Source organism: Bos javanicus, chromosome 7, assembly GCF_032452875.1.
Source record: "Bos javanicus breed banteng chromosome 7, ARS-OSU_banteng_1.0, whole genome shotgun sequence".
In the NCBI taxonomy this organism is placed as follows: Eukaryota; Metazoa; Chordata; class Mammalia; order Artiodactyla; family Bovidae; genus Bos; species Bos javanicus.
The window spans coordinates 37,719,911-37,746,374 of NC_083874.1; the positions used below are offsets into that span (position 1 = coordinate 37,719,911).

At 52.7% G+C, this 26,464-nt stretch overlaps 2 protein-coding genes and 1 long non-coding RNA gene across 8 annotated transcripts; 2 read left to right on the forward strand and 1 right to left on the reverse strand.

The window, feature by feature from the left end:
• The first annotated feature begins 9,335 nt into the window (after positions 1-9,335).
• Positions 9,336-14,320, forward strand: EIF4E1B (eukaryotic translation initiation factor 4E family member 1B). Its single transcript, XM_061423033.1, has 6 exons — positions 9,336-11,122; positions 11,423-11,518; positions 12,103-12,166; positions 12,870-12,983; positions 13,127-13,266; positions 13,622-14,320. The coding sequence occupies exons 1-6, from the start codon at positions 11,055-11,057 to the stop codon at positions 13,734-13,736; spliced, it is 597 nt and encodes a 198-aa protein (XP_061279017.1). The 5' UTR covers positions 9,336-11,054; the 3' UTR covers positions 13,737-14,320.
• An 82-nt stretch (positions 14,321-14,402) lies between these two features.
• LOC133251058 (uncharacterized) lies at positions 14,403-15,512 on the reverse strand. The gene is made up of 2 exons (XR_009737505.1): positions 15,115-15,512; positions 14,403-14,660 (listed from the first exon to the last, which is right to left on the reverse strand). It is a non-coding gene; the product is annotated as an uncharacterized LOC133251058 (long non-coding RNA).
• A 39-nt stretch (positions 15,513-15,551) lies between these two features.
• TSPAN17 (tetraspanin 17) lies at positions 15,552-26,151 on the forward strand. Of its 6 annotated transcripts, none has more exons than XM_061423030.1 (9): positions 15,552-15,803; positions 19,106-19,156; positions 19,248-19,394; positions 20,403-20,573; positions 22,670-22,795; positions 23,357-23,404; positions 23,918-24,034; positions 24,123-24,184; positions 24,633-26,151. In XM_061423030.1, the coding sequence occupies exons 1-9, from the start codon at positions 15,717-15,719 to the stop codon at positions 24,667-24,669; spliced, it is 846 nt and encodes a 281-aa protein (XP_061279014.1). In that variant the 5' UTR covers positions 15,552-15,716; the 3' UTR covers positions 24,670-26,151. The 6 variants fall into 6 exon arrangements, 5 of the variants coding, with proteins under 5 accessions (XP_061279014.1, XP_061279013.1, XP_061279011.1 ...); XR_009737504.1 differs by having other exon boundaries at positions 15,576-15,803; positions 23,357-23,413; positions 24,123-24,384; XM_061423029.1 differs by having other exon boundaries at positions 15,576-15,803; positions 23,357-23,413.
• Positions 26,152-26,464: the final 313 nt, after the last annotated feature.

Here is a 26,464-nt window from a genome sequence, read left to right on the forward strand (position 1 = left end):
GGAGGCGGGGAGGGTGACATCTCCGCGGAGCCAGCTAGCCTCACGGGGCGGGCCCGGGACACGCCGCTGGGGACCCCGGAGCGTCATCGGACTCAAGTCCTGTGCCCCAGGAACCTAGTCTGGTGGGAGACACAATGCGGCGTGCTTAGAGTACGGGAGAAATACTGCAGTTGGTTTTAGTGTTCAGATGGGTTTGGAGGTCTTTATTAACTGTGGGACCTTGGGCTACTCAGCTCTCCTTTCTGAATGTCAATTTCCTCTTCTGTAAAATATGGATGGTTCATTCAGCGAACGTTTACTGAGCTCTTAGGTACCAGGCAGATTTGAGGCTGGAGACAGCACCAAAGGAAAACTAGACCCCTCCTTTTTGAGGAGTTTGCAGTGGTGAATTTGTGTGTGTGCAGAGATGGGACACAGGACAGAAAATAAACATCAATGCTTAAGCCAAAGGTTATTTCAGCTTGTGATTAGAGTCATGGAGATGATAAAATGGAGATGGACAAGAGTTACTAGAGTAGGGGTGCTTGAGATCTGGTGGTCAGGGAAGGCCTCTATGAGGAGGTGAATGGAAGCAGAGATCCCAGAGAAGCACCAAGATCAGGATGCTTGAGGGCAAGATCCATAGAGAGGGAACTGTATGTGCAAAGGCCCTGAGGCAGGACTGTGCTTGGGAACAGATAAAACACAACGTAGCGGAAGAAGCAACAGGGAAGGAGAAGGAGGTGGACATGATCCTTTTTTCTGTGGTTATGGTCTGGATTGTCAAAATGACCCTAGAGTGCCAGTCACACATAGGTCCTTAGTTGGTATATGACTGAATTATGCCCAGGAAGCTGTGGGATACCAGAGGAAGGGGTCTCTGACAGCTCAACAGAGTCAGGTAAAGCTGTACAGAGGAGGTGACATCTGAGCTGGGCCTTGTGGAATTTCATCTAGCAAACAAAGGAGGAAGGACATTTTGGGTTGTGGACATAGCATCCGCAAAGGCACCATGGTTGGAAATGTAGGGTGTGTAAGTGTCAGATGATGAGGTGAGAGGGCAGCCAGGAGCCAGACTATGCAGGGCCTGGAAAAAATTGTTCACAGATTGCTGATAGAGCTGCAAACTGGCACATGCTTTTTGGAAGACAATTTGGCAATGTTTACCAAAGACATAAATGCATGCTCCTTTAGAGCCAACAGTTAGTTCCCCTTCCAGGAATTCATCCTTTGGATCTCTACTCTCACAAGCACACAAAGACATGTGTGCAAGGCTCTTCGCTGCAGCATAGTTTATTGTAGCACAAAACTGAAAATAATCTAAATGTCTATCTGTAGAGGACTGGCTAGTTAATTATGGTTCATCCACTCAGTGCAATGCTGTCATTAGAAAGGATGGGTTAGACCCATGTGCATTGATATAGGAGTATAAGACATGGTGTGAGGTGAGAGAAGCCAAAGTACTAAACTGTAATGTGCGCAGCTAACTGATTTTTTAAGAACTATTTTGTTGAAATATGGTTGATTTACAATGTGTTAACTTCTACTGTAGAGCAAAGTGATCAGTTATACATATATATATATTCTTTTTTCATATTCTTTTCCACTATGGTTTAATCACAAGATATTGAATATAGTTCCCTGTTCTATACAGTAGGACATTATTGTTTATCCATTATATATATGTAATAGTTTGCATCTGCTAATCCCAAACTCCCAATCCATTCCCCCACCCCTCACTCCCTGCCCCCTTGGAAACCACAAGTCTGTTCTCTATGACTGTGACTTTATTTATTGGCTTCTCTAATACCTCAGTTGGTAAAGAATCCACCTGCAATGCAGGAGACCCTGGTTCGATTCCTGGGTCAGGAAGATACACTAGAGAAGGGATAGGCTACCCACTCCAGTATTCTTGGGCTTCCTGTGTGGCTCAGCTGGTAAAGAATCTGCCTGCCAATGCAGGAGATGTAAGAGACATGGGTTTGATCCCTGGGTTGGGAAGATCCTTGGAAAAGGGAAAGGCTACCCACTCCAGTATTCTGGCCTGGAGAATTCCATGGACTGTAAAGTCCATGGGGTCACAAAGAGTCAGACATGACTGAGTGACTTTCACTTTCATAGATAAGTTCATTTGTGTTATATTTTAAGTGATATCATATAGTATTTGTCTTTCTCTTTTTGACTTACTTCACTTAGTATGGTTAATAAGCCAAGAAGTGATGTTTGTGACTCTTGACTAAGATTCCCTGAATGTCAGATGAGGAAGGACCAAGCAGTAGGAAGGAGAGAGGAAGAAGAGATAAAGAAGACCATATGAAGGGTGTCATCTTCCTATTGTAGGAATTGGTACGTCACTGAAGGATTTTAAGCCCAAGAGAAACTAAATGAGATCTGCATTTTATGGGGTCCAGATGGAGGTGGGTTGGAGGGGGACATTGCTAGATGCAGCAAGAGCAATGAGGGACCTGAGGCAGAATCCACAGGAAGAATGATAAAGCCTGGACCAGGAAAGCCTCAGTGAGTCTGGAACAGGACTGGAGGGGAGACCTGAGCATCATTTCAGATGTAACTTATTGGATGTTGGGGAAAAGAAAGTGGAATGAATCCAGGAAGATCCCCAGGTTTCTGGCTTGGACAATGGGGTGAGTGATGCTGCTGCAAAAAAAGGAAATAGGCATTGAGGGGTTGGGGCAGCCTTGGAGGGTGAGCTTGTTTAGGGCACACTGAATGTGCTGTGCCTGATAGACTAGCTGGACAAGGTGTGCAGCCAAGAGTTATCTGAGCCTGGAACTCAGGAAGCTACTCCATGCTGACTTCAGGTATTTGTTTGGGCCATGGTATACTGGGAAGTCTTTAATACATGGCTTTCCAAGCAGAGAAGCACCTTATAGAGTTTGCCCATACCCGTGGTGTAAATTCTACCCCTCTGGTTTGTTTCAATCTGTCACTGTGATGTCTCTGAGCAGAGAGTTGGGAAGAGACATGTGGAAGCACTCCCTTATACAGCATTTCCACCATTCAGGTAAAATAGATGTAAAATAATCTGAAAAGCATAGATAATAGTAAAATAATTAGGAAGTTATGTTTTAAGTGCTTATTATCTTTGTTTTTAACATTTATATAACCATAAGTTTATTTAATTTTTAATAATGGCTTTAATGTCTGTCTCACAAAATTCCTAAAACTTTGTTCTCACAAGCTGATCCAAGCCAGCCCAGGACACTGTTGGATTTGGAGTTATTTGCATGGAGGTGGTGGCTGGAGTCATGGGGAGGATGCAGCTGCCCAGAGGAACAGGGAGAGTGAAAAGAATGGAGGGTCGGAGCAGAATGCTGAGTCACTGCAAACTTCCTGAGTGGCCAGGGGCAGAGGAGCCCAGGGAAAGGCTGAGAAGAAGCAGCACAGAGAGGAGGAGAAGCTGGAGAGTGCGGTGGCAGGGAAACCAAGGGGATTAGAGGACAAGTGGACGAATGTTAAAGAGAAGCCAAAACAACAAGTAATAAAGAATCCTCAGATAGGCAGCAAGTGGGCTGTGGAGGAGTTTAACAGGAGCATCAGGAAAAGACTCATTGGAAAAGACCCTGATGCTGGGAAAGACTGAAGGCAGGAGAAGGGAATGACTGAGGATGAGATGGTTGGATGGTATCACCGACTCAGTGGACATGTGTTTGAGCAAACTCCAGGAGATAGTGAAGGACAGGGAAGCCTGGCGTGCTGCAGTCCATGAGGTCACAAAGAGTCAGACACGACTAAGTGACTGAACAACAGCAGGAGGCATCGTGAGTCCAGGAGAGAGGAAGCATCCAGGGAAAACCTCCAGGAGAAAGTGACATTAAAGCTGGGTTTTGAAAAATGAGAAGGACCTTACAATGTAATGGTGAACTTTCCCAGCAGGGGATCCAGCAGGTGGAAAAATCTAGGGTGTAGAGGGAATAGAAAATGGATTAAATTCTGAATCAGGTAGGAAGTTCATTTGGCTGCTCATCAGAAGCTTAGCAAAGCAGGTATTTATTCTTTCACTTAAAGAGGTCATGCAGTAGGCAGTCCATAGTTGGTGTGATGACTTCATAATCATCAGAGACCCAGAATCCTATCTTCCTATTCAATTATTCTTAGTACCTGGATTCCGCTTTCAAGGCTACTTCATGGCCTAAGATGGCTGCTGCAGCTCCATCTATCATGTCCATGCAGAAAGCAGGAGAAAGGGAAGTAGGGTAAAAAGAACACCTGCCAGTTTTCTTTTTCTTAAGGAATTTTCCTGGAAGTCAACAATTCCTGCCTACTTGTCATTGGCTACACCTAACTGCAGGGACGTTAGAAAAGTTTGGCGATCTCTCTGGGCTTATGACTTCCTTGAATCAAAGTATGAAAAGGGAAGAATAGTTATTGAGTGAGCCACTAGGCCCTCTGCCCTGCAAAAGGTTTTTGCCTCAAATTTTTTTTATTTTTAAAAACCTCAAGCCTAGAAAAAAGTTCCAAACATAATGTGAAGTTGCTCAGTCATGTCCAACTCTTTGTGACCCCATGGACTGTAGCCTGTCAGGCTCCTCTGTCCATGGGGTTTCCTAGGCAAGAACACTGGAGTGGGTTGCCATTTCCTTCACAGGGGGATCTTCCCGAACCAGGGATCGAACCCAGGTCTCCTGCACTGCAGGCAGACGCTTTACTGTCTGAGCCACCAGGGAACCCAAACATAATACAATGAACAAAACCTTTAGAAAAGTCATAATATTAGCACAATGAATACCCAGATATCCTCACCTAGGTTCGCCAGTTAACATTTGCTACATCTTTCCTTCTCTATCTGCATATGGGCTGTCTCCAGAAGAAGGTGGCATGGTTACTGGGTCACCACTTCCCAGCACGCTGGACTCTTTACCCCATGTCTCATGGCTGGCCTTCCTTTAGGGCATAGGATGGCAGAGTCCAGACCCCTGGGTTTCTTTCTGGCCAGACCCTAAACCTGAGAGTTCTCAGGGCCCTCTCTTTGTTTCTGTTCTCTTTCTCACCTGGAAAATAGGCTCCTCTATTCCTCTTTTCTCTCCCCTTCTTAAGAATGTACTAAGAAGCTTCTGGAGAGGGAAGCCTGGGAGAGTGTGGGTAAGGGGATGGGAGAAAAATCCCAACTGGAGCAGCAGGGGTTCTCGTAAGAGAGTCCCAGGATCCTAGTTTCCGTTTGGGTTTCTATAAAAATCCAGATGTGCTTTTATAACTCTGCATGTGGGGCCTAACTATGTGACTGGACATTTAGCAACATTCCTGCTGTCCAGGCCTCAGGATGGGGAGGAAGGCAGGCAGGCAGGATGGGAGGCCTAAGATCAGGCGGGGGAGGTGGGTAATACTGATTGAACACCTGTGTGCCAGGCACTATATCTGTTATATCACTAAGTCCTGAGGTCAATCCTTTAAAGCAGGCATTTACATTCCCACTTTACAGATGAAAGACCCAATACCCAGAGAGGGAAAGTAACTGGTCCTTGGCATCTAGTCTTTTCAGCCGGTCTTTCCTGAGTGTCTACTGTGTGTGAGGTACTGTTCTAGGTACTGGAGACTCAGCAGAAAACAAGACGCATGAAGTTCTTGCTCTCCTAGAGCTTACCATTCAAGAAGGAGAAGGCAGATAATTAACAAATGACTAGTGACCAAATAAGATCCCTTAGACTGTGTTGTTGCTGCTGCTGCTGCTGCTAAGTCACTTCAGTCGTGTCCGACTCTGTGTGACCCCATAGACGGCAGCCCACCAGGCTCCCCCGTCCCTGGGATTCTCCAGGCAAGAACACTGGAGTGGATTGCCATTTCCTTCTCCAATGCATGAAAGTGAAAAGTGAAAGTGAAGTCGCTTAGTTAGTCTGTGTTACTTTTGTCAAAATCAGTGACACTTACCTCGCTAAGTCTAGTGTTAGTTCTCCCTTGTTGCTCTGACTTCTGAGTACTTGCCATGAGCCAGGCCCTGCCCCTGCCCTAGGAACTGCAGAACAGAGTCGTGAGTAAAAGAGGCCCTGGGGACCTGATGTTCTAGCACCAGAAGGCAGATGATGAGTAAAATAAATAAGTAAAATATAGGGTGTGTCAGGAGGTGGAAGTGCTTGGAGAGAAAGCAAAGAAGATAAAGAGCATGGGAGTGCTGCAGTGGGGGATGAGCGCTTGACCAGTTATATGCATTGGGCAGGGAAGGACTGGCTTGAGGTAGGAATTGAGAAAGCAGCCAGTGTAAAGTCCTAGGGCAGGTGTGGGTCTGGCATGTTTGAAGACCTGCAAGGCTGCCAGTGTGGCTGTAGGGGTAGAGAGTCATGGGGAGGGGGTGCTGAGAGTTGGTGGGGCCTTACAGACCTTTGGACTGTGAGCACAGGAGTGATGTAATTTCACTTTCCTTTTTAAGGTTCGCTGTGTAGACAGTCGCTCAGTCATGTCTGACTCTTTGCAACCCCATGGACATCTCCAGGCCAGAATACTGAAGTGGGCAGTCTTTTCCTTCTCCAGGGGATCTTCCCAACCCAGGGATCGAACTCAGGTCTCCTGCATTGCAGGCAGATTCTTTACCAGCTGAACCACAGGGGAAGCCCAGGAATACTGGAGTGGGTAGCCTATCCCTTCTCCAGCGGATCTTCCCAACCCAGGACTTGAACCAGGGTCTCCTGTATTGCAGGTGGATTCTTTACCAACTGAACTATCAGGGAAGCTGGGAGAAATATCAATAACCCCAGGTATGCAGATGACACCACCCTTATGGCAGAAAGCGAAGAAGAACTAAAGAGCCTCTTGATGAAAGTAAAAGAGGAGAGTGAAGAAGCTGGCTTAAAATTCAACATTCATAAAACTAAGATCATGGCATCTGGTCCCATCACTTCATGGCAAATAGATGGGGAAACAGTGAAACAGTGAGAGACTTTATTTTTCTGGGCTCCCAAATCACTGCAGATGGTGACTGCAGCCATGAAATTAAAAGACGCTTGCTCCTTGGAAGAAAAGCTATGACCAACCTAGACAGCATATTAAAAAGCAGAGACATTGCCAACAAAGGTCCATCTAGTCAAAGCTATGGTATTTCCAGTAGTCATGTATGGATGTGAGAGTTGGACTATAAAGAAAGCTGAGCGCCGAAGAATTGATACTTTTGAACTGTGGAGTTGGAGAAGACTCTTGAGAGTCCCTTGGACAGCAGAGAGATCCAACCAGTCAATCCTAAAGGAAATCAGTCCTGAATATTCATTGGAAGGACTGATGCTGAAACTGAAACTCCAATACTTTGGCCACCTGATGCGAAGAACTGACTCATTGGAAAAGAACCTGATGCTGGGAAAAATTGAAGGCAGGAGAAGAAGGGGATGATAGAGGATGAGGTGGTTGGATGGCATCACTGACTCAATGGACATGAGTTTGAGTAAACTCCGGTGATGGTCAGGGAGGCCTGGTGTGCTATAGTCCATGGTGTCGCAGAGTCGGACACAACTGAGTGGCTGAACTGAACTGAACTGTGTAGACAGTAGATTGTTCTTGGGCCACGGTGGAAGCTGGGGCCAGTATGCATACCATTGCCATAGTACAGGGAAGATGACAGTCCATTTGGACTAGGGTGTGGCAATGGAGATGCAGAGAAGTGGCTGGATCCTGGATATTTTGTAGGTAGAGCTGAATATGGAATGTGCTGATGGGTTAGAAAGAGACGAGTCAGGACCAATCCAGGATTTTTGGCTGAGCATGTGGAAGGATGAAGATTATGGGAGGAGAAGGTTGGGGGACAGGGGAAAGCCAGGAATTCAGCTTTGAATGCCATAGGTGTGAGACAGGTGCATGTAAGATATCCAGGTGGAGCTGTGAGCAGGCAGTTGGATGCGCTCTTCAGGATTTCATGCCAGGCCACAGGTGTTCTGTACATGTGACATTCATGCCCAAGACTGAATGGGATCATGAAATGGCAAGCGTTGACAGAGCAGAGCTGAGGTCCAAGGGCTCAGTCCTGGGAACTTCCAAGGCAAAGAGAAATTTTGTTCACACCTGTGTTCTTCAGTGCCTAAAACAGTGCCTTGGACATGGACCCTGGGACGCTAACAGATTACAGTGGTGGTGAAGCTGTGCCAGGTTTCAGGCTGGTGCCTTAAGAAACAGGCAGCTTCTGCCTCTCATCTCTTGGGACACTCATCCTGGGAACCCAGCCATTGTGCCACGAGGAAGCCAAGTGGTCACATGGAGAGGCCACAGAGAGCTATCCCGGTTGACACCCCAGCTGAGGTTCCATCTGAGAGCCAGCGAAGACTGCCCCGCTAGAGTGAGCAGACAGCCCCAGTCCCACCTGTGAGCCACTCCAGTCGACAGGGCTTTGGAGTAGAGATGGACCATCCCTATCAAGTGCCACCCAAATTGCAGATCTGTGAGCAAAACAAGTGATTATTGTGGTTTTAAGTCACTGGATTTGGGGTAGTTTATTATACAGCAACAGGAAGCCGGGCTCCATGCCCACCTCTCCAGAGCCTGTGTGTTTGTGTGTGTTAGTTGCTCAGTCATGTCTGACTCTTTGTGACACATGGACTGTAGCCTGCCGGGCTCCTCTATCCATGGAGCTCTCCAGACAAGAAAACTGGAGTGGGTAGCCATGCCCTCCTTCAGGGGATCTTCCCTACCCAGGGATCAAACCTGGATCTCCTGCACTGCAGGCATATTCTTTACCATCTGAGCCACCAGGGAAGGCCCTCCTGAGCCTATCAACCACCAAACACCACTGAGTCTTCCTTCTAAATACCTCTGAAATCCATATTCCCTCATCTTCCCAGCTGCCCCATTTGTCACCTGGACAACTGTGTTTGCATCCAGATAGATCTCCTTCCATTCACTCTTAATTGAGCAAGGTCTGTTTCCTACACAGCAGCCAGAGAACTTGCTAGAAAGCCCATCTGATTACCTCCCCAGACCTTGAAGCACCTGATGGCTCTCCACTCTCCTAACATCAAGACTCACCATCTTTTCCCCTTTAGGGGTCAGCTGCAGTGGTCTTTATTCTCTTCCTCCAGTACCTCATGTTCCCTTTGCCCCAGAGCCTCTGCACATGCTGCTTCCACTCCCAGAGATACCCTTCTCCACCAGGCTCATTAACTCTTGCTCAAACATCACCTCTTCTGTGAACTGCCTCTGAGTTGGTAGTTCTCAAAATGAGGTTCCTGACCAGCTCATCCAGGAACTGGTTAGAAATGCCAGTTCTCAAGCCAAGCCAGGTATTCATTTGTTTGTGCTAAGTCACTTCAGTCCTGTCTGACTCTTTGCGACCCCATGGACTGTAGCCCATCAGGCTCCTCTGTCCATGGGATTCTCCACGCAAGAATGCTGGAGTTGCCATGCCCTCCTCCAGATCTTCCTGACCCAGGGATCGAACTCACATCTCTTACATATCCTGCATTGGCAGGCAGGTTCTTTACCACTAGCGCCACCTCAGAGGCAGAGTGCAGCGGTCACTATTTAGCAAGCCTTGCAGGTGATTCTGATCCATGCTCTTGAGAAGTGCTGCTCTAAGCCCCCAGTTCAGGTCATGGACTTGGTCTTCTCCCATCTGTAAATCCGTTTCCTTCAGAGGCTTGCGTTTGCTGTGACACAGGTCTTTGTGAGATGACCTGGTGTCTCCCCCCCGATAGACCAGAGCACAAGGGCCACTCATCTTCTGCTCCTCAGTGCCTCCCAGCACCCAGCCCCTCACAGGCCTGGCAGCACCAGCTGGAGCTTAGAGATGTGGGTTGAACAGATATTAACTGTCACCCATGGCTCTCCTGTGTGTGGCAGAGGGGAAGACACTGGTCTCTTACAGAGCTGGGCCAAGGGGAGTGTGAGAAACCTTGAGAAACTTGGGGAGGTTTCAGCCCCTGCAGAAAAGGCTGCTGTTCAGAAGGCGGGGAAACGATATCCAGCTTTCCCTCCTTCACTTCCCCGGTCCCTCCTCCACCCTGGGGAGGCCCTCAGCTGACTGCTATTGACCACTGAGCAGGCCTTGTTTTGTGGACTTGTTTTATATCACTTAATACAGTAAGCTTCTGAGTTGTGTTTCATTAATGTTCCAATTTTACAGAGAGGAAGACTGAGACTCAATGAGGTTCGTGTACTTGGCTGAGGTGGGGGCAAGGAGGACTTGACTCCAGCTGTGGACAGGTGCACTGGCCCTTGCCAACCATGGCCAGGTGGAGAATGCTCAGGTGGACGGGAGGGAAGGAACATGAGTGCAGTGGGTACAGGGGCCATGTGGATCCGCATTTGCTCTTCCAAAAGGCAGCACTGGCTGCAACAGATTGGGAGAAGGAGGCCCCGGTGTTGCCAAACCTAAAATTTCAAAATGTGGATTTCTAATATACAAGCTTCTTGTTTCTAAATAATCACATAAAAAAGAAAACCCACAGATGTTTCCAGAGACTAGATACATGCCTGTGTCAAATGACATTGCTGGCAAAAATTGAGGGGTGAATGACAGCAGAGCCCAAAGGGAGACACCACAATGTCTGTATTGTCTCTGACCTGGCCCAGCCCTGCTCCCCTCCACCTTCTGCCATTTCTGGGTCAATCTGCTTTAAATTCAGGGTCTACCCTTGGTGGGATGTGGTTTCACTAAGGGCAAACCCCTAATACTGACCCTTGCCATCCTGTCTCAGCCCCCAAATGACCAGTGCCATATGGGCTGAGGCTAGGTCTGCCTGGTCACAGCTGTGTCCCCAGACCCCAGCCTGCATGCAAAAGGTGCTCACTAAATGCTTGCTGATGGAAATAATAGTATAAGCCCTTCCTCCTCGGAACACCCCACGCCCCACCCCCACGCTGGCTCCTCCCAGTCGCCTGCCCTGGGTGAGCGGGGCGGGGCGATGGTGGGTTTAAGGCTGGCAGCTGGAGGCCCCCTCGGATGGCTGGGTGCCCGTGGAGCCCAGGCTACAGCATGGCTGCCGCCCGCCCTGTAAGTCCACCCATCTGCCCCCTTGGGCAGCGAGGGTCGGGGCTCACCGCCCAGCTTGACTCCTCTCCTTGGTCAGGCTGAAGAGGCTGAGGATGGGATCCAAAAGTGGAAGAAAGAGGATGAGAAAGAGGAGGAGGAGGCAGGCGCGGGGCCGTGCATGGGAGAGGAGGCTCTGAGGAAGACCCCGGAGGAGGGCAAGCCGGACTTACACCCGCTGCTCAACAGGTAGGGCAGGCCCTACCTTTGGCTTTGACCTCACTTCCTCGTCTGGGAAAGGCCAGAGCTGCCCTAAGACTTGGGCCCTGCTGGCCCTTTCAGCCTTAATCCAGCTGAGATTCCGAGTTAAAGGCTCCACCAGCAGGATCACTGTCCCCATCACCTTGTGGGGCAGGTGCTACAAACCCTACCTCCCTGTTGGCTTGGGAAGGAGCAGGACTTCCGGGCCAACCTACTGCTGTGGAGGTAGGGTGGGGCGGGCAGATGGATGCACTCTTGCTTCCTCCTGCCCCCTCCCCCACTCTCCAGGTGGGCTCTGTGGTTCTTCAAGAATGACCGCAGCCGAGCCTGGCAGAACAACCTGCATCGGGTCACCAAGTTCAACACCGTGGAGGACTTCTGGGCGTGAGTGTTTGTCCCTCATGGAGGAGGCTGAGGTCAGGGGGCCTTAGCTGCAGATCCTTCCCAGACCCCACCCCTCCAGGGAGCTGCTGCCTACATCACTTTCCCAGCCCTTCCTAGGGCTGGAGCTTGGTGGGCTCTGCAGGGAAGTGGCGGGGAGTTTGGGCTGGGTCACAGCCCCTGCCCCCAAGCCTTCCTGGGACTCAGGGAGAAAGCCTGGGAAGTGGGAGAAGCAAGAAGTTGACCATGACTCTGCTGCCTTATGCCTTATGACCCTAGGCGAGTTCCTTCCCCTCTCTGAGCTTGTCTCAGCTACTGAATGAGTTTCAGACTGTTTCATCTGTGGTGATGCAGTGAGGGGGTCTGTAAGGTGCTTCACAAACCCTAGGGGTGGGTGAGAAGGTGGGATTTGAGTGTCTGGGTAGATGGGGATGGAAGTTTTTGGCAAGGGGCACCAGTATGAGCCCTGGTGGAGGCTGGAAGGTGGGTGGAAAGCAGTGGGGTAAGAAGTTGAGGGATCTGAGGCCAGTTGAAACCAGGCCCTAAAAAGCTTGGCCTTTCAGCCTGGGGTGGGGATCTCTCTCCAGGATATATAATAATATCCAGCTGGCCAGTAAGCTCTCTTCCGGCTGTGACTACGCCCTGTTCAAGGTAAGCTCGGCTTCCCCCACTCCCTGGGACACAGTGGGGCTGATTTCTTCCAAGCTTCCTCCCTCACAGAGGGTTTGACAGTGCGGTACTGAGGACAGCCTTCCTTGGAGCCAAGTATAACTTCCAGTTGGAGGACTGCTGTCCAAAAGCTGGGGCAGAGTGTCAGACCTGAGTCCCATCTTGAAGAACAGGGGAGGGGGGAACAAGGTGGAGCAACGAAGAGGGTCTAGGTTTCTGGCCTGGCTCTTTAACTTGGGGACTGCATCAGGATTGCCTGAGGACACTCGTCAATGTCCAGGCCTGTCCTTGGAGGGGCTGGGCAGTGGGGCCCTGACATCCACGTTTGCAGATTTTCTTAGGTGACTCATGCCCAGCGAGCCTGGGATGTCTGTCCCTGGCCACATTGGGGTTGCCCCAGACACTCCCTTTAATCACCCCCATCTGAACTCTCATCTCAAGGATCTTGGTTCAGCAAAGGAGACAAACACACATCTATGCAAGGCTATGTGAGGTGACCTATATTGAGGCTTAGGGGCCCATGGGAGCTCACAGGAGGGTCTGCAGGGCTGACCCTGCTTGTACTGAAGGGTGAAGACAGAAGATCTAGTCTGTGGAGGGGCTGGAGCAGGGCCTGGGGAGGTGGCCAGGCACTCCCTTCCCTTCGAACAAAGGGAGGTTGTTGATTCACCAACCTGCCTCCCAGGATGGCATTAAGCCCATGTGGGAAGACAGCAGGAATAAGCGGGGTGGCCGCTGGCTGGTCAGCCTCACAAAGCAGCAGCGCCACATTGAGCTGGACCACCTGTGGCTGGAGACAGTGAGTGGGGGGTTGGGCGGGAGGCTGGGTGGGGAGGGTTCCCAAGGGAAGAGGCTGGGCTGGTGTGGTAGCAGTGGTCTCAAGGATGGTGGGGGCAGTCTGTGCCCACCAGGAGGCCTCATCCCCCTCCTTCTTGGGTCCAGCTGCTGTGTCTCATCGGGGAGAGCTTTGGGGAGCACAGCCAGGAAGTATGTGGGGCCGTCATCAACATCCGAGCCAAGGGGGACAAGATTGCTGTGTGGACACGGGAGGCAGAGAACCAGGAGGGCGTGCTACACATTGGGTGAGGGGTATCTCTGGCACAGGGTGGGGGCTGAGCCTCTTCTAGGGGAGAAGGTGGAAGGGGAATGGCTTGGCCTGCAAGGGAGACCTCTAGAAAACTCCATGCTGTCTCTCCCTTCTTTCTTCCACAACTTGTGCAAAGGGTGTGGAGTCTAGATTTCCAACTATTTCTTGCAGATATCTTTTCTTTTGCATTAGTCACATTTCGTGTTTCCACTCAGGTAAGACACATACAACAGGAGTTACTGTGGCTGGAACCAGGGTAGGGGCTCTGGGCACAGGACCCATGGTCCCATGTTAACTGCAGGACCCGCTGCTGACTTCCTGTCTCCTTTCCTCTCCCACTTACCTCCCAGGCGTGTCTACAAAGAGCGCCTGGGCCTCTCCACAAAGACCATCATTGGGTACCAGGCCCACGCAGACACAGCCACCAAGAGCAACTCCTTAGCCAAGAACAAATTTGTGGTGTGAGAGGACCCTGAGCCTCCCATTGCTGTGTGTATTTATTTCTCAAGGGGGCTGGGCTGGGCTGAGGGCAGGTGGCATGTTTCTCCCCTATCCTGGGGCTCAGGCCTAGGGGTGAGTAACCAACTTGAGGGCCCAGGGCAGTGGAAAGGTGGAGAAAACCTGGGCTTTTTAACCCTGGGGGGCTGGGTTGGGTACAGTGTGGTGAGGTGAGTCATTGGTAGAGGAGGTGGGATGGCAAGTGAAAAGAGAACAGGAGAGAATCCTAGGATTCAGGACTAACTCCATGCCCCCCACCTTGGGGAAAGAAGTTAGGTGTTCTGAAGGCCAGTCTCTTCCATTTGGGGGGGTGGGTTCAAGGCTGCTGACAGAGCTGGAGCTCAGGGACAGGAGTGGGGGCTCTGAGTGATCACTCTGCTTTAAAAACTTTTATGGGTTGCCTCTCACTAGATTTGTAGCCGTGGAGCCTATGTTTATCAGTCAGCTGTGTGTGGGTCCCTAGAGCAGAGGGGTGGGGTTGATGAGGGCCTGGCCCAGGAGAGGTGATCAGGCCTTACTGTGGCTCTGCCAGAGGTGGATTAACCAGAAGGTGAAGCTTAAGCCCTTTTCTCTTCCTGTTCTAAACAAATACTTTAAACAAGATTTTTTTTTAATTCAGTTTTTGTTTAAAGTAATTTATTTATTTTGGCTGTGCTGGATCTTTGTTGCTGTGTGGGTTTTTCTCTGAGAGTAGAGGGGGCTACTCTCTGGTTGCAGGGTACAGGCTTCTCACTGTGGTGGCTTCCTTGTGGAGTATGGGCTCCAGGCGCGCCAGCCTCAGCAGTTGCAGCTCTGGGGCTCTAGAGCACAGGCTCAATAGTTGTGGTGCGCGAACTTAGTTGCTCCGTGGCATGTAGGATCTTCCCAGATCAGGGATCGAACCTGGGTCTCCTGAATTGGCAGGAGGATTCTTTATCACTGAGCCAGCAAGGAAGCCCAAAATTGGAATTATTTTTAAAGAGGACTCTAAAACTCGACCCCCTAAACCTTGGTCTGCTCCAGTCTTGTCTTGAGAGGGCTCATGTGAGACCCCTTTGGTAACAAGGAGCCTGATCAAGGCAGACGCTGGTATGGGGAAGAGGGGTTAGACGGTGCGGGGCGGTGTTTCAACCACCAAAGGGGTTTGAACTGGGGGCTGCGATATATGGCCTCCCGGCAAAACTGAAGGGGCAGGGAGCAGCAGGCGCAGCCCTCACAAGACCCAGGTGTCATCCCGTCAGAGTTTGAACCAGTAGAGACAGAACTGAATTTCCGAGTGAGAAGCACTTCTGATTCGACTCCCCTGTAATAAAACGTCCTGCACGTGTATATGCACCATCCATATAACTATTCTCTGTTCGCTCACCAACGCGGTCGTTACTCCTCTTCAGGGATGGGCACCGACCGCAAGGCCGGGGGTTGGGGTGGCGCTGGTACTGATCCTTGTGGTGTGGGGGGAACTAGGGGTCTCCCGTGCCTGCGACTTGCGGAGCTTTCCGCAAGCATCTGAGGTGGGTCCGAGGGACGCTGCAGCAGCAAGTGTAAGGGGCGGAGTCAGGCCTAGAGGCGGGGCTCCCAGGGGGCTGAGCCGGGCAGTGGGGAGGGGCCTGGACTTGGGGTGGTGTGCCTCTATGGGGGCGAGGCCCAGAGGGGAACAGTCGGGAGGGGGCGGAGACAGACCCAGAGGCGGGGCTCCAAAGGGGACTGAGCGGTGGGCTAGGGGCGGAGCCTCGGGCGGGGCGGAATCAGGCATAGAGGAGGGGCTCTGAGTGGACGGAGCGGGGGCTGTTCCGGAGCCGGGGGCGGTCCCTGCGGGGCGGGCGGGGCCCGACGGGCTCTCTGTGTGGCCGCGGCCATGAAGCAGCAGCCGCCGGGCTAGGCCCCGGGCGGCTCTAGCCCAGGGCGGCCCGCTGAGGGCTGGGCCCAGCCTCCGGGCCCGGTTCCCGGGCCGGCGTGCGGCCACTCACCATGCCCGGCAAGCACCAGCACTTCCAGGAACCCGAGGTCGGCTGCTGCGGGAAATACTTCCTGTTTGGCTTCAACATCGTCTTCTGGGTGAGCGCGGGGTGGGTTCTGGGCCCTGTGCAGGGGCTGGCGAAAGGAGGAGGCTCAGTCTCCTACTAGGGGGAGACACTCTGCCACAAGGCCTTGGGACCGTCCCCTAACTTCTTCCTCCCCTTCCCACCTCCACGCCCACCCTCTGGAGCACCTGAGGGAATTAGAGAGGCCCGGATTCCAGGGGGCGGGTCCGAGCCACTGCGGTAGTAGGATGGGGAGGGGTAGTCTTCCGGGGTCTTTTCAGGGGTCAGCGGAGAAATGGGAGATGTTTCGGTGAAGATCCCGCGGCCCTGCTTGGTGCGGGTCGCCCTCTCTGCCTCCCTTACCCTGCGGTGTAAGGGGTCCGCGGAGCCCCACCTCTGGTTTTGCCGATGTCCCTATGGAAAGCCTCCGCGAAGGGCTGGATTCCCTCTCCAGCCCTTTTACCGCTCCAGTACCTGGGCCTACCGCTTCGCCTTAAGCCCCTGTAAAGAGGTGGGGGGCGAGGCGGGGGGTGGGAATAGGTCAAACTCCCACCCCCAAACTAAGAGGCCTGCAGGCAAGGAGGGCCAGTCGCCCTAGTTCTCGGCCGAGGACAGGGGGATATTCCCTAATGAAAGGCCGGGAGAGCTGGCCTTGGGGAACAGAATTCAGCATTCCACAGCTGAGCAAATCGAGGTGTCAGGGTCAGGCTATCTCTGTGTGGAGAAGGGAACTGCTGGTGCCCCTCCCAGGGTGGAATCCTTATCCCTGGGGTTGCCAAGTCATCTTTCCCTTCTCCCTCCCCCATCCTATCTCTCCAAGGCTACTTGCTGACTCTTCAGTCTCTACTCCTGACGCCTTGGTCAGAATGTCAGGCCCACTCAGTTTTGTTTAGCAGGAATCAGTGGCACTGCCCTCTGCCCACAAGCTGCTCCGGCAGTGTGGGTGTCCTTTGGCCCCTGCAGTGCCACAGCCTCAAGAGTGTGGGCCATGTGCAGAGAGCTGGTCTGGTGGGAAAGTCTGGGGCTCTGGTTGTCTCCAGCCCATCTGTGAGACAGTGGGCAAGTCACTTCTCTCTGGGCTTCAGCTTCCCTAACAGGGAGTGGGGGATGATGAAGCCTGCTCCTCAGGGCTGTTAGGCAGATGACATGAATTATAACTTACTGTATTCTCACAGTTACTTTAATTATAATCTACATTTTATAGGTGAAGGAACAGGCACAGAGAGGTTAAGTCATTTAACCCAGAGTCACACAGCCAGTAAGTGCAGAGCCAAGGTGACAGCTCAGTGGGCAGTAGGTGGAAGTGAGGCAGAGCACTGAGCAGAGGGAGCTGCCAAATGTCAGCGGGGGAGAAGCATGAGAGACCCAGGCTTGTTCCAGGGTTCCCCAGGATGGGACTCCAAGTGTGAAAGGCCCCAGGGTGGGGCAGTTTGAGTTTCATGTTGAGGGCAGTGGGGATGGATTTGTTTTGGCTTCTGTATTAGAGGCAGATCTGCCTGACTGCCATGGGCAAGGAGACCAGGGAGGCGGGCTAGGGCAAAGGAGGGGTGATGGCGCGTGGACAAGGTGAGGAAGGTTTCAGGGGAAGTTATCAGGCTGAATTGACAGGACTGGCCCAGAGCACCCTGCGGTGTCTGGCTTCATGTCTTCAGTTTGTCCCTTGCCCCACCAACCATGATCTTACCACTAGGCCTTTGCCAGTACTTCTGCCTGGAATTCAGTACTTCCGCCTGGAATTCAGTACTTCCGCCTGGAATTCAGTACTTCCGCCTGGAATTCAGTACTTCCGCCTGGAATTCAGTACTTCTACCTGGAATTCAGTACTGCCTGGAATTGTTTTGTCTTCAATGCCCCGTTTCATCATTCAGGCCTCAGCTAAAATGTCACCATGCTCCCTAACTGAAACATGCTCCCATCACTTCCCGTCACATCACTTCCCATCACATCACCCTGTTTGATTTTCTGTAAAGGCTCTGTTGGTATCTGAAACTACCTTGTTTGCTCACTATGGGTTTCCCCCACTGGAGTGTAAACTCCATGAAGGCTGAGAGCTCATGTGCCCTTTTCACTGATGTATTTTCTGTGCAAGAGATGGAGCCTGGAACGCGGAGGCTTTTGCAGCAGGCAGGTGGGCTAAGGGCTCTAGAGCCAGCGAGAGGTTTGGGTGGAGATTGGGAGATTGCCAGTGTCATGATGAGGTGAAAGATGAGTTTGAGAAGAAGGGTAGGTTGGAGGTTGAGGTTGGAACCTGGTGGAGGAGGGGGTGGCCTTGTGCATGGCACCAGTGAAGCAAAGACTTGTAGGAGGGAGGCTGAGAAAGGGCTGGAGGAGGAATGGCATTGTGTTAACCATGGGGAGGTTTAAAAAAGAGAAAGTAGTAATCATTCACCTGTCTAAAGGCCATGGGCAGGTCAGATGGGATGAGGCAGGAGAAGTGAGGTTTGGTTTCACATCCCAGATCTAGTGTAGGGGAGGGAAGGAAAAATATTTCTAGAAAAAGAGTACAGCAGTGAGAGGAGCCTGGGGTCAGAAAGGGGTGGGTGCTAAAGGTGGCTGGCCAGGGGTGGAGTTGACTGAGGCTCTGCGCTGAGGCAGGGAGGGAGCCTGTAGAGAAAGCAGGTGGGAGACAGAGGTCTGAAGAGGTAGGGTCATGGCCTCGCTTGGGCAGGAGGGGCGCTCTCCCTCTGAGACTAGATGTCCTGCTCGGGTTCAGGCAGCTGCCCTGAACATCCCGGGCTCATCCTAGCACGGAGATGAGGTGGGATGGTGGGTGGTGGTTAGGAGGCCTAGCCCAGGGCCCCTCTGCTGATCTAGCTCTTCACTGGGATTCCTGGTCATTCAGAGATCTTTGGCTATGAGCTGCCAAGATGTACTCTGGCAGATGGAGGTTGGAAAGGTGGGACGGGAGTAGAGTGGCAGTCACAGAATTGCAGGGAAGCAGGAGGACCAGACTTGGGAGGATACTGGAGAGGATGCCAGGAGCCTGGAATCCTACCATAGGCCTGAGGTGAGGGAAGAGGCTCAGGAACCAGTCGCTGCTGCTTGGTGGGACTATTTTGGCCCTCCTCTGCTCCAATTCTGAAGTTCCAAGAAGGGATCCCTTCTTAGGGCTGGGGAGGGTTCAGTGTTCAAGCTGTGCCCTGTGGGAAGAAACACTGAGATGCAGTCTTAGAAAGATGGAGAAGACCCTGGATCCCATTTACAGCGCTTTCCCCTCTTTCTCTCTTTCCCTGTGGCTTCCTGAAGAGCCTGAGCACCAGCAGGGAGGGGGGTCTGCTGGGGATGGGAAAGAATGTTGGTGCCTCAGCCTTCAGCTCTTTGCTGCTGCTCTTGCAGGTGCTGGGGGCCCTGTTCCTGGCCATCGGTCTCTGGGCCTGGAGTGAGAAGGTAAGGCAGTGGGATATGGTGCAGGGCTGCTATGGGCTGAGATGGTGGGAGGGCCAGTCCCCCTCTACTTGCCTCTGCTCCCCCTGCACAGGGCGTTCTCTCCAACATCTCGGCACTGACAGATCTGGGAGGCCTTGACCCTGTGTGGCTGTTTGTGGTGGTTGGAGGCGTCATGTCCGTGCTGGGCTTTGCCGGCTGCATTGGGGCCCTCCGGGAGAACACCTTCCTGCTCAAATTTGTGAGTGCCCACCCACCTAGATTCACTGGGGACCCCAACCTCCTCCCATGCACTTCTTACATATAGTTCATGCTTAATAATGGTAGTTTTATTATTGTGTAATTTTAACAGTGGTCACCAGATTTGTATTATTAATACATTTATAGGATCCTCTGTTGTAAGTGGGGCTTCCCTGGTGGCTCAGCGGTAAAGAAGCCCTGGGTTCAATCCCTGGGTAGGGAAGATCCCCTGGAGGAGGGCATGGCAACCCACTCCAGTATTCTTGCCTGGAGAATCCCATGGACAGAGGAGCCTGGAAGGCTACAGTCCCTAAGGGTTGCAGAGTCGAACATGACTGAAGTGACTAAGCAGCAGCAGCAGCTGTTTTAAGTGACCGAAACCTAGTGGCCTGGGCCCTAAGCGAAAATGGGCATTAAGAAAACCCAGGGATGTGTTAGCTGCCAGTGCCTTTGGATCCAGGGGCCACCACAGTGTCACTTGGCCTAGCCTCTCTGTTTCTCAGCTCTGTGCCTCTGAGTTGGCTCCGACCCCTTGGGGTGGAAAATGTCCAGGAATCGGGCGCGGGGGCGGGCGGAGGTATTGGCTTCAAGCCGCCCTCCCAGGAACTCTGCTGGAGGCTGAGTGAGTCTCTCCTTTCCCAGCCATTCTGCCAAAGTTCTTTAATTTCATCTCCTTAATCCTAATTGGCCGCCTCTGGACCAATCCCTGTGGCCCCAGGGGAGGTAGTGCTCTGATTGGTGGGCTCTTGATGCGTGCCTAGTCCTCAGTATGGAAGTGGCTCCTCCTGAACCAAAGAAACTGGAGTTGTGTGTAGACGGTGGCTTCTCAAAGACAATAGAGCAGTTAAGAACAGCGGTATCTTTTTTCATCATAAATCAATACTAATATGGTAGAAGGTGGAGACTCTGGGCTGCCTTGAGTCAGGATGAGGGAGGTTGAAACCCCACTCAGTGGCAACCCCAGGCCCTGTATCTCTGACCCCCTCTGTCTGTCTGCCCCCCATGCCAGTTCTCTGTGTTCCTTGGCCTCATCTTCTTCCTGGAGCTGGCAACAGGGATCCTGGCCTTCGTCTTCAAGGACTGGATTCGAGACCAGCTCAACCTCTTCATCAACAACAATGTCAAGGCCTATCGGGATGACATTGACCTCCAGAACCTCATTGACTTTGCTCAGGAATACGTAAGTCTGGCATCCAGCTCCAGTTACATACAGGAGGCACCTGCCAGGCAGATGAACGAAGGAGCAAGTTCCCTGTGTGCTGGGACCATTCTCTTGCCTACCAGGCCAGGCAGGCCCCAAGGAAGAGAGCCAGGTGTCCCCCTATCTGAAAGGAAGCCAGCCCTTGGTGATCTCCATGTGCCTAACCCTGCATGGACGCAGGGTTGGGGAGCAGAGGCCAGAGGCTTCAAACTGGCAGCTCCTAGGCCAGGCTTAGGACACGCTTAAAGGAAGAAATGTGGCATGAAAATACAGATTTCTTCTCCCACTAAGCTGGGCCCACAGTATCGGCCGGGGCTACATTGCCACTGCCCCTTTGCTGGTATAGAGGCTCTCTGCTACCATCCCCATCACTCTATTTTATTATACCTGTTGGCCCTCTTCTCTCATTTATATTATTTGTTTGGCCTCTGAACTTAGTCAGGTTTGAGACCTGCCCCACCGCCCAGAAGCTCTGCTCTTAAGCTTGCATACCTAACCCCTGTGAAGAAGCAGTCAGTGAACAGTTCAAGAAATCCTAGACACCTTCTGCCTGCACATTCTCACCCACTCACACACTTAGTCACACACACTCATAGTTGCACCCACTTAAACAGTCATGCTCTTTTGATGCCATCCACCCCAAGAACTGCTCTGGGATCCAGAGGTGAACCAGAGCTGGTGCCTGTTTTGAGGAGCTCTCAACCCAGGGCAGAAGTAAACGAAGAGCCAGGTAGTTAGGATGTGATTTATTTGTTCATTTAATGCAGAATCGTGATGGACCAACTATGTGCTGGGTCGTGAGCTAGGTGCTGGGGATTCAGGGGTGAAAAAGAGCTGCTAAGTCGCTTCAGTTGTGTCCAACTCTGTGCGACCCCATAGACAGCAGCCCACCAGGCTCCGCTGTCCCTGGGATTCTCCAGGCAAGAACACTGAAGTGGGTTGCCATTTCCTTCTCCAGTGCATGAAAGTAAAAAGTGAAAGTGAAGTCACTCAGTTGTGTCTGACTCTTCGGGACCCCATGGACTGCAGCCCACCAGGCTTCTCCATCCATGGGGTTTTCCAGGCAGGAGTACTAGAATGGGTTGCCATTGCCTTCTCCAAAAAAAGAGCTAGGACCTGACTTTGTGCAGATGGAGATTTGGGGGAAGAGACAGATGATAAACAAGCAAAAGAAACGTGTGTGTGTGTGTGTGTGTGTGTGTGTGTGTGTGTAGCATTATAAATTGTGGTAAAGGCTGAAATGGGGAAGCACGGAGAAGGAGAAGGCCTCTAGGGGCTGGCCCTGGGGGAGGAGAAGGAGCAGGCATGTGATGAGAGGAGCCAGTGGTTTCCAGCGGGATCAGGGGTGCTGAGCAGAGAGGAGGGAGGCAGAGCTGCGTGGCTGTGCCTCACTCCCTCTGTTCAGTCCACAGGGCCTACCTGTGTCTGCCACCGAGCTGGTCCCTCGAGGGCCAGCTATTTGGCAGCCTGTGCTGTGTCAGTGAGTTGAGGCTGCCTGTCTCCCCACTGGATTGTGAGCTGCTTGCTTCACAGCCCCACCTAAGGAAGTAGCCCATTGTCTTGGGTAGCAGTCATGAGGATACAGATGCCCACGGCAGCATCCATGAAGTGGAATGGGGCATGGTCATGAGGGTGGCAGGATTGCTCTCCTGGCCCTGGAAAGAGGAAAAGAGATGATCTTTCGTAAAAATTGTTGGACAAGTATGGGGAGACCAGGCACAGATAGGGGCCTTCAGCCTCTCTGCAGGGTTTATTGAAACTCCCAACCCTCAAGGTGGCCTAGAGGAAGCCACAGTCCTTGGGCCACCATCCTCGCCCACTCCCTTTGCTCAGCCTCTCTTGGGTTAGGGGGACAAGCTCAGGAGCCCCTTCCCACTATCCCTAGCCTCCATCAACCTGGTCAGGAGCCTCGAGCTGCTCTGATGGCCCTGGGCCCAGGCTCGACCTGTCTGTGGGGAGGTTCCCACCTGACTGGCTGTCTCCAGGCCACTGCCAGCCAGCCTGGGCCTGTCCCCAAACAGGATGGGGCTCCTGGGGTGGGCCTGGCTCACCCGGGCTCTCCTCCCACCCCCTAGTGGTCTTGCTGCGGAGCCCGAGGGCCCAACGACTGGAACCTCAATATCTACTTCAACTGCACTGACTTGAACCCCAGCCGGGAGCGCTGCGGGGTGCCCTTCTCCTGCTGTGTCAGGGACCCAGCGGTGAGTGTGCCTTGGTGAGGGGCGGGGCCTCGTGAGGAGGGGCAGGGCCTCAGCACGCAGGCACAGTCTGGAACCAGCCCACCACCTCGCCTCAGCCCTGCTCTGGGGGCCACTGATGTCGGGGAAGCCCTCTTGTGTGTAGTAGTAGCCCTGCTGGGCTGGGGAGTTTGTGTCGGTGGGTGGCGTTGAGGCCTGCTGGATGGGGCCTGCTTCTCTTGGCCCACCAGGCTGGGGTGGCAGGGGTGGGGGTTCTGAAACGTTCATGGTTTTCTTTAAGAGCAGAAGTTTCTTGCAGTGACATCCCTCCAGTCACAGGGCACAGGGACACTGAGGGCCAGGTGTCTTCCCATTCTTACAACACATAGGCAGGCAGGGCTCCTAAAAAGGAAGCAGTTCAAGCTGGCGTTGGGCCATGCGCCTTGGCAACAGGGAGAGGCGCTGGGGTCCTAGCCGGCTTCCCTTGAGGAGCGGTGGCCGCGGCGGAATCCATGGTTCCATCCGATTCCCCTGAGGCCTTATGGGTGCCCCTACCGAGTTGCTCCCTGGCGTGTTTCTCCTCAGGAGGATGTCCTCAACACTCAGTGTGGCTACGACGTCCGGCTCAAACTGGTGAGAGAGGTGGGGACAGGGCTGGGGGCAACGAGGGGCACTAGAATAAGAAGGGGGGCCCTCATAAGAAGGCGCCTCATAAGAAGGCGCCAAAAGGCCTCAAGGATTCCTGGGGCGGGGGTGGGGGGGGTGGTGGGGAGGGAGTGCTGAGTCCCAGGAGGCGCAGAGGTCTTGATACTGCTGAACCCAAGGTGGTGGGCTCCTGTAGAGAAAGAAAACAGGAAGACAGGGATAATGAAATATGAACAGCAGTGTGACAATTTCACCTAAGTACTAGGAAGAAGCTAAAAGCAGGGAGGTAATGGGGTTGGGGCAGGGCAGTCAGGGAAGGCCTCACAGGAGAAGCCGTCTGTGCTGAGACCCCAGGGAGGAGAAGGCCCTTTGGTGGGGCTCCAGGTGGCAGGCGCTAGGTATAAGGCCCTGGGCCTGGCTGGGCTTGGTATGCTGGACTGAGGTGGGGCCCCTGGTGGCTGTGGGTGGGCCGAGCTGAGCCTGGTGCCCATTTGTCCCCAGGAGCTGGAGCAGCAGGGCTTCATCCACACCAAAGGCTGCGTGGGCCAGTTTGAAAAGTGGCTGCAGGACAACCTGATTGTTGTGGCAGGGGTCTTCGTGGGCATCGCCCTTCTCCAGGTACCACTATGGCCCTGCACAGCCTCACTCTGTCCCGGGCAGTCTGCCCTCCCAGTGGCCCCTCCCTCACCTGCCCTCTGTCTTCCAGATCTTTGGCATCTGCCTGGCCCAGAACCTCGTCAGCGACATCAAGGCAGTGAAGGCCAACTGGTGAGGCTGCCACGCTGGCCATGGCCATTCGCCTGGCTGACCCAGGGACCCTCCACTCTGCCCATAATGGGCAAGGCTGCAGGAGGTGTTTCTGCTTGGACCTGAAGCCCACATGGGGCTCGCGGGCCACTGCACTGTGCGCCCATGGAGAGCCGCATGGCTCTGTCCGGCTGCCTGTCCTGGAGCTGTGTGTACGGAGGGTGGGTGTCACAGGGAGCCGCCGTCTGGGCTGCTGTTGGGTGGTTGGCTCTCCAGGGGACTAGGAAGGGCCCAGCTAAGAGGGAGCAGGCCAGGTGGGGTGGGCTTGGGGACTGCTGTTGCCTGGGACTCGGTCTCACGTATCTCAGAATTCTCTTCACTAGTGATCCCTCCAGGAGCCCACTTCAGCCTCAGTGTCTCAGACTCTAAAATGGGTCCAAGAATCTTCTCTCCCTTGCTTGCCTCTCAGGATCAAATATGATGACGGCTACAAACTACTCAAATAAACAAATCCTTGAAAACCCGTGGCTTCAGCCCAGCGTCCTGAAGGTTCTGTCAGCTGCAGAGCTCTCCACCTTGGGCCCTGGCCCAGACCCACTCCGCCAGTGCATTTTCTTGGTCTGGGTAGTATATACATTTGAACCAACCTTTAAAACGTGGTATATTTCATGTAAAAGTCCAGATCCCAAGCTTCTCATGAAGATTGGCCATCCGGCCCCCGCTGCTCTTGGGACGTCATCATCTCCCGCGTGCTTCCTGTTCTCTGAGAGACCCACCTGGCCGGTGCTGCTCACCCTGTAGGCTGGGGTTGACCTCCCCTCTGCTGTAGGGTTTTCCCCTGAAAACACCTGGAGGCTGCCATGGGCCAAGCCTGGAGTGAGGCACAGGGATGTGAAAAATGAAGAGGCCACACAACTTGGGTGGGGTCCAACCCCACTGGAGACTGAGATGGGTGCCCAGGAGAGTGGCTGAGGTGTGGAATGGAGATCAGGAAAGTTTGGGGAAGGAAATAATTGGAAGTCAAAAACTTGGCACCCATAGGGTTGGCGGGGAGCCTGCTTTGGGGCCCATGGTGGTTGATGCCGGGTCTCACTTGAAATCAAATGGTGGCCCGCAGAGCTGCCTCATGACCACCAGAGGGCGCTCCAGCACAGCTTTGCTTGGGTCTGGCGACTTAACACTGCAACCTCTTGTACAGCCAAGTGGCTGGTGTGTCCACCCTGCTTACCAGTGCTTCTGATTCAGGGAACTTGAGATCTTTGAAAAGAGTTCAGACTTGGGAAGTCTGACTGTTGCTCTCAGCTCTGCCTCTTAGTTGCATGAAGGGGTGTGTGGCAAGTAAATGGTGCACCCATCCACCCAGGGGGTGCTCTTTGTGGATCAAAGGGATTTGTGGGTAGTTCATAGATCTCCAACTCAGATGCTCTTAAGGTCACGTAGGTCATATAAATGAATGAAGTAGGCCTTTGACTTGTGAGGCCTTTGCAGTGCAACTGACTTTCCTACTGTCCCTGAAGACCACACAAAGAGACATTGCTTTGTGACCAGAGAAATATTTGGGCCATTGAGTTGATGATGTACCTTGAGATACAATAGAGTATGGTGGGGACTGACAGAGCATAGATCCCCATCTGAACTTTGTGACTGTCATTTAGTTGTGGCTAATTGCTATAAAGTGGGAATGCAGGTCTAATGTCAGAAATCCAGAGAAGCCAGGAATTCAGGATTTATGTGAAATAGACCTATTTTTAAGTTGTTAACTAATGAAAAAAATTTAAATGCTGCAAGCCCAATGAAAGGTACAGCTTTGGCGCCTGTGACACTGCAGATCCCTCTGGGATAGTCGTCTGCTGGAGTCCTGGCTGCTCTGCCATCCAGGGATGCTGAGAGCTGCTGCTGGGAGGGCAGGGTATCGGGTATGCAGCCAGCATTGTGGCTCCCAGATGCCAGCTGGACAGTGTGTACCACAATAAATGCAACTCACAGTATTGTGCGTGTCTTGTTTTTTTTTTTTTTAATTTCAAAAGCTTTCACTTTTCATTTTCCCCTTAAACCTCAACAGCGCCCCTTGTGAGGTAGAGAGTCTTTTCCTGATGAAGAAACTGGGGCTGGGTGGGAGGGAGTCACCCAGCTCTGAGCCCTCTCACGGGAGGTCTGCACCAGACTGTCCTGCTTTTCTGATGCACACGAGTGACACCTGCGCTCATAGGAGGGGCAGCAAGGCATCATTCCCCAAGCTTGAGTTAAGCTTCCGTGCACGTGCTGGGGATGCAGAGGAGAAAGAAGGGTGAAGCCCTAGCC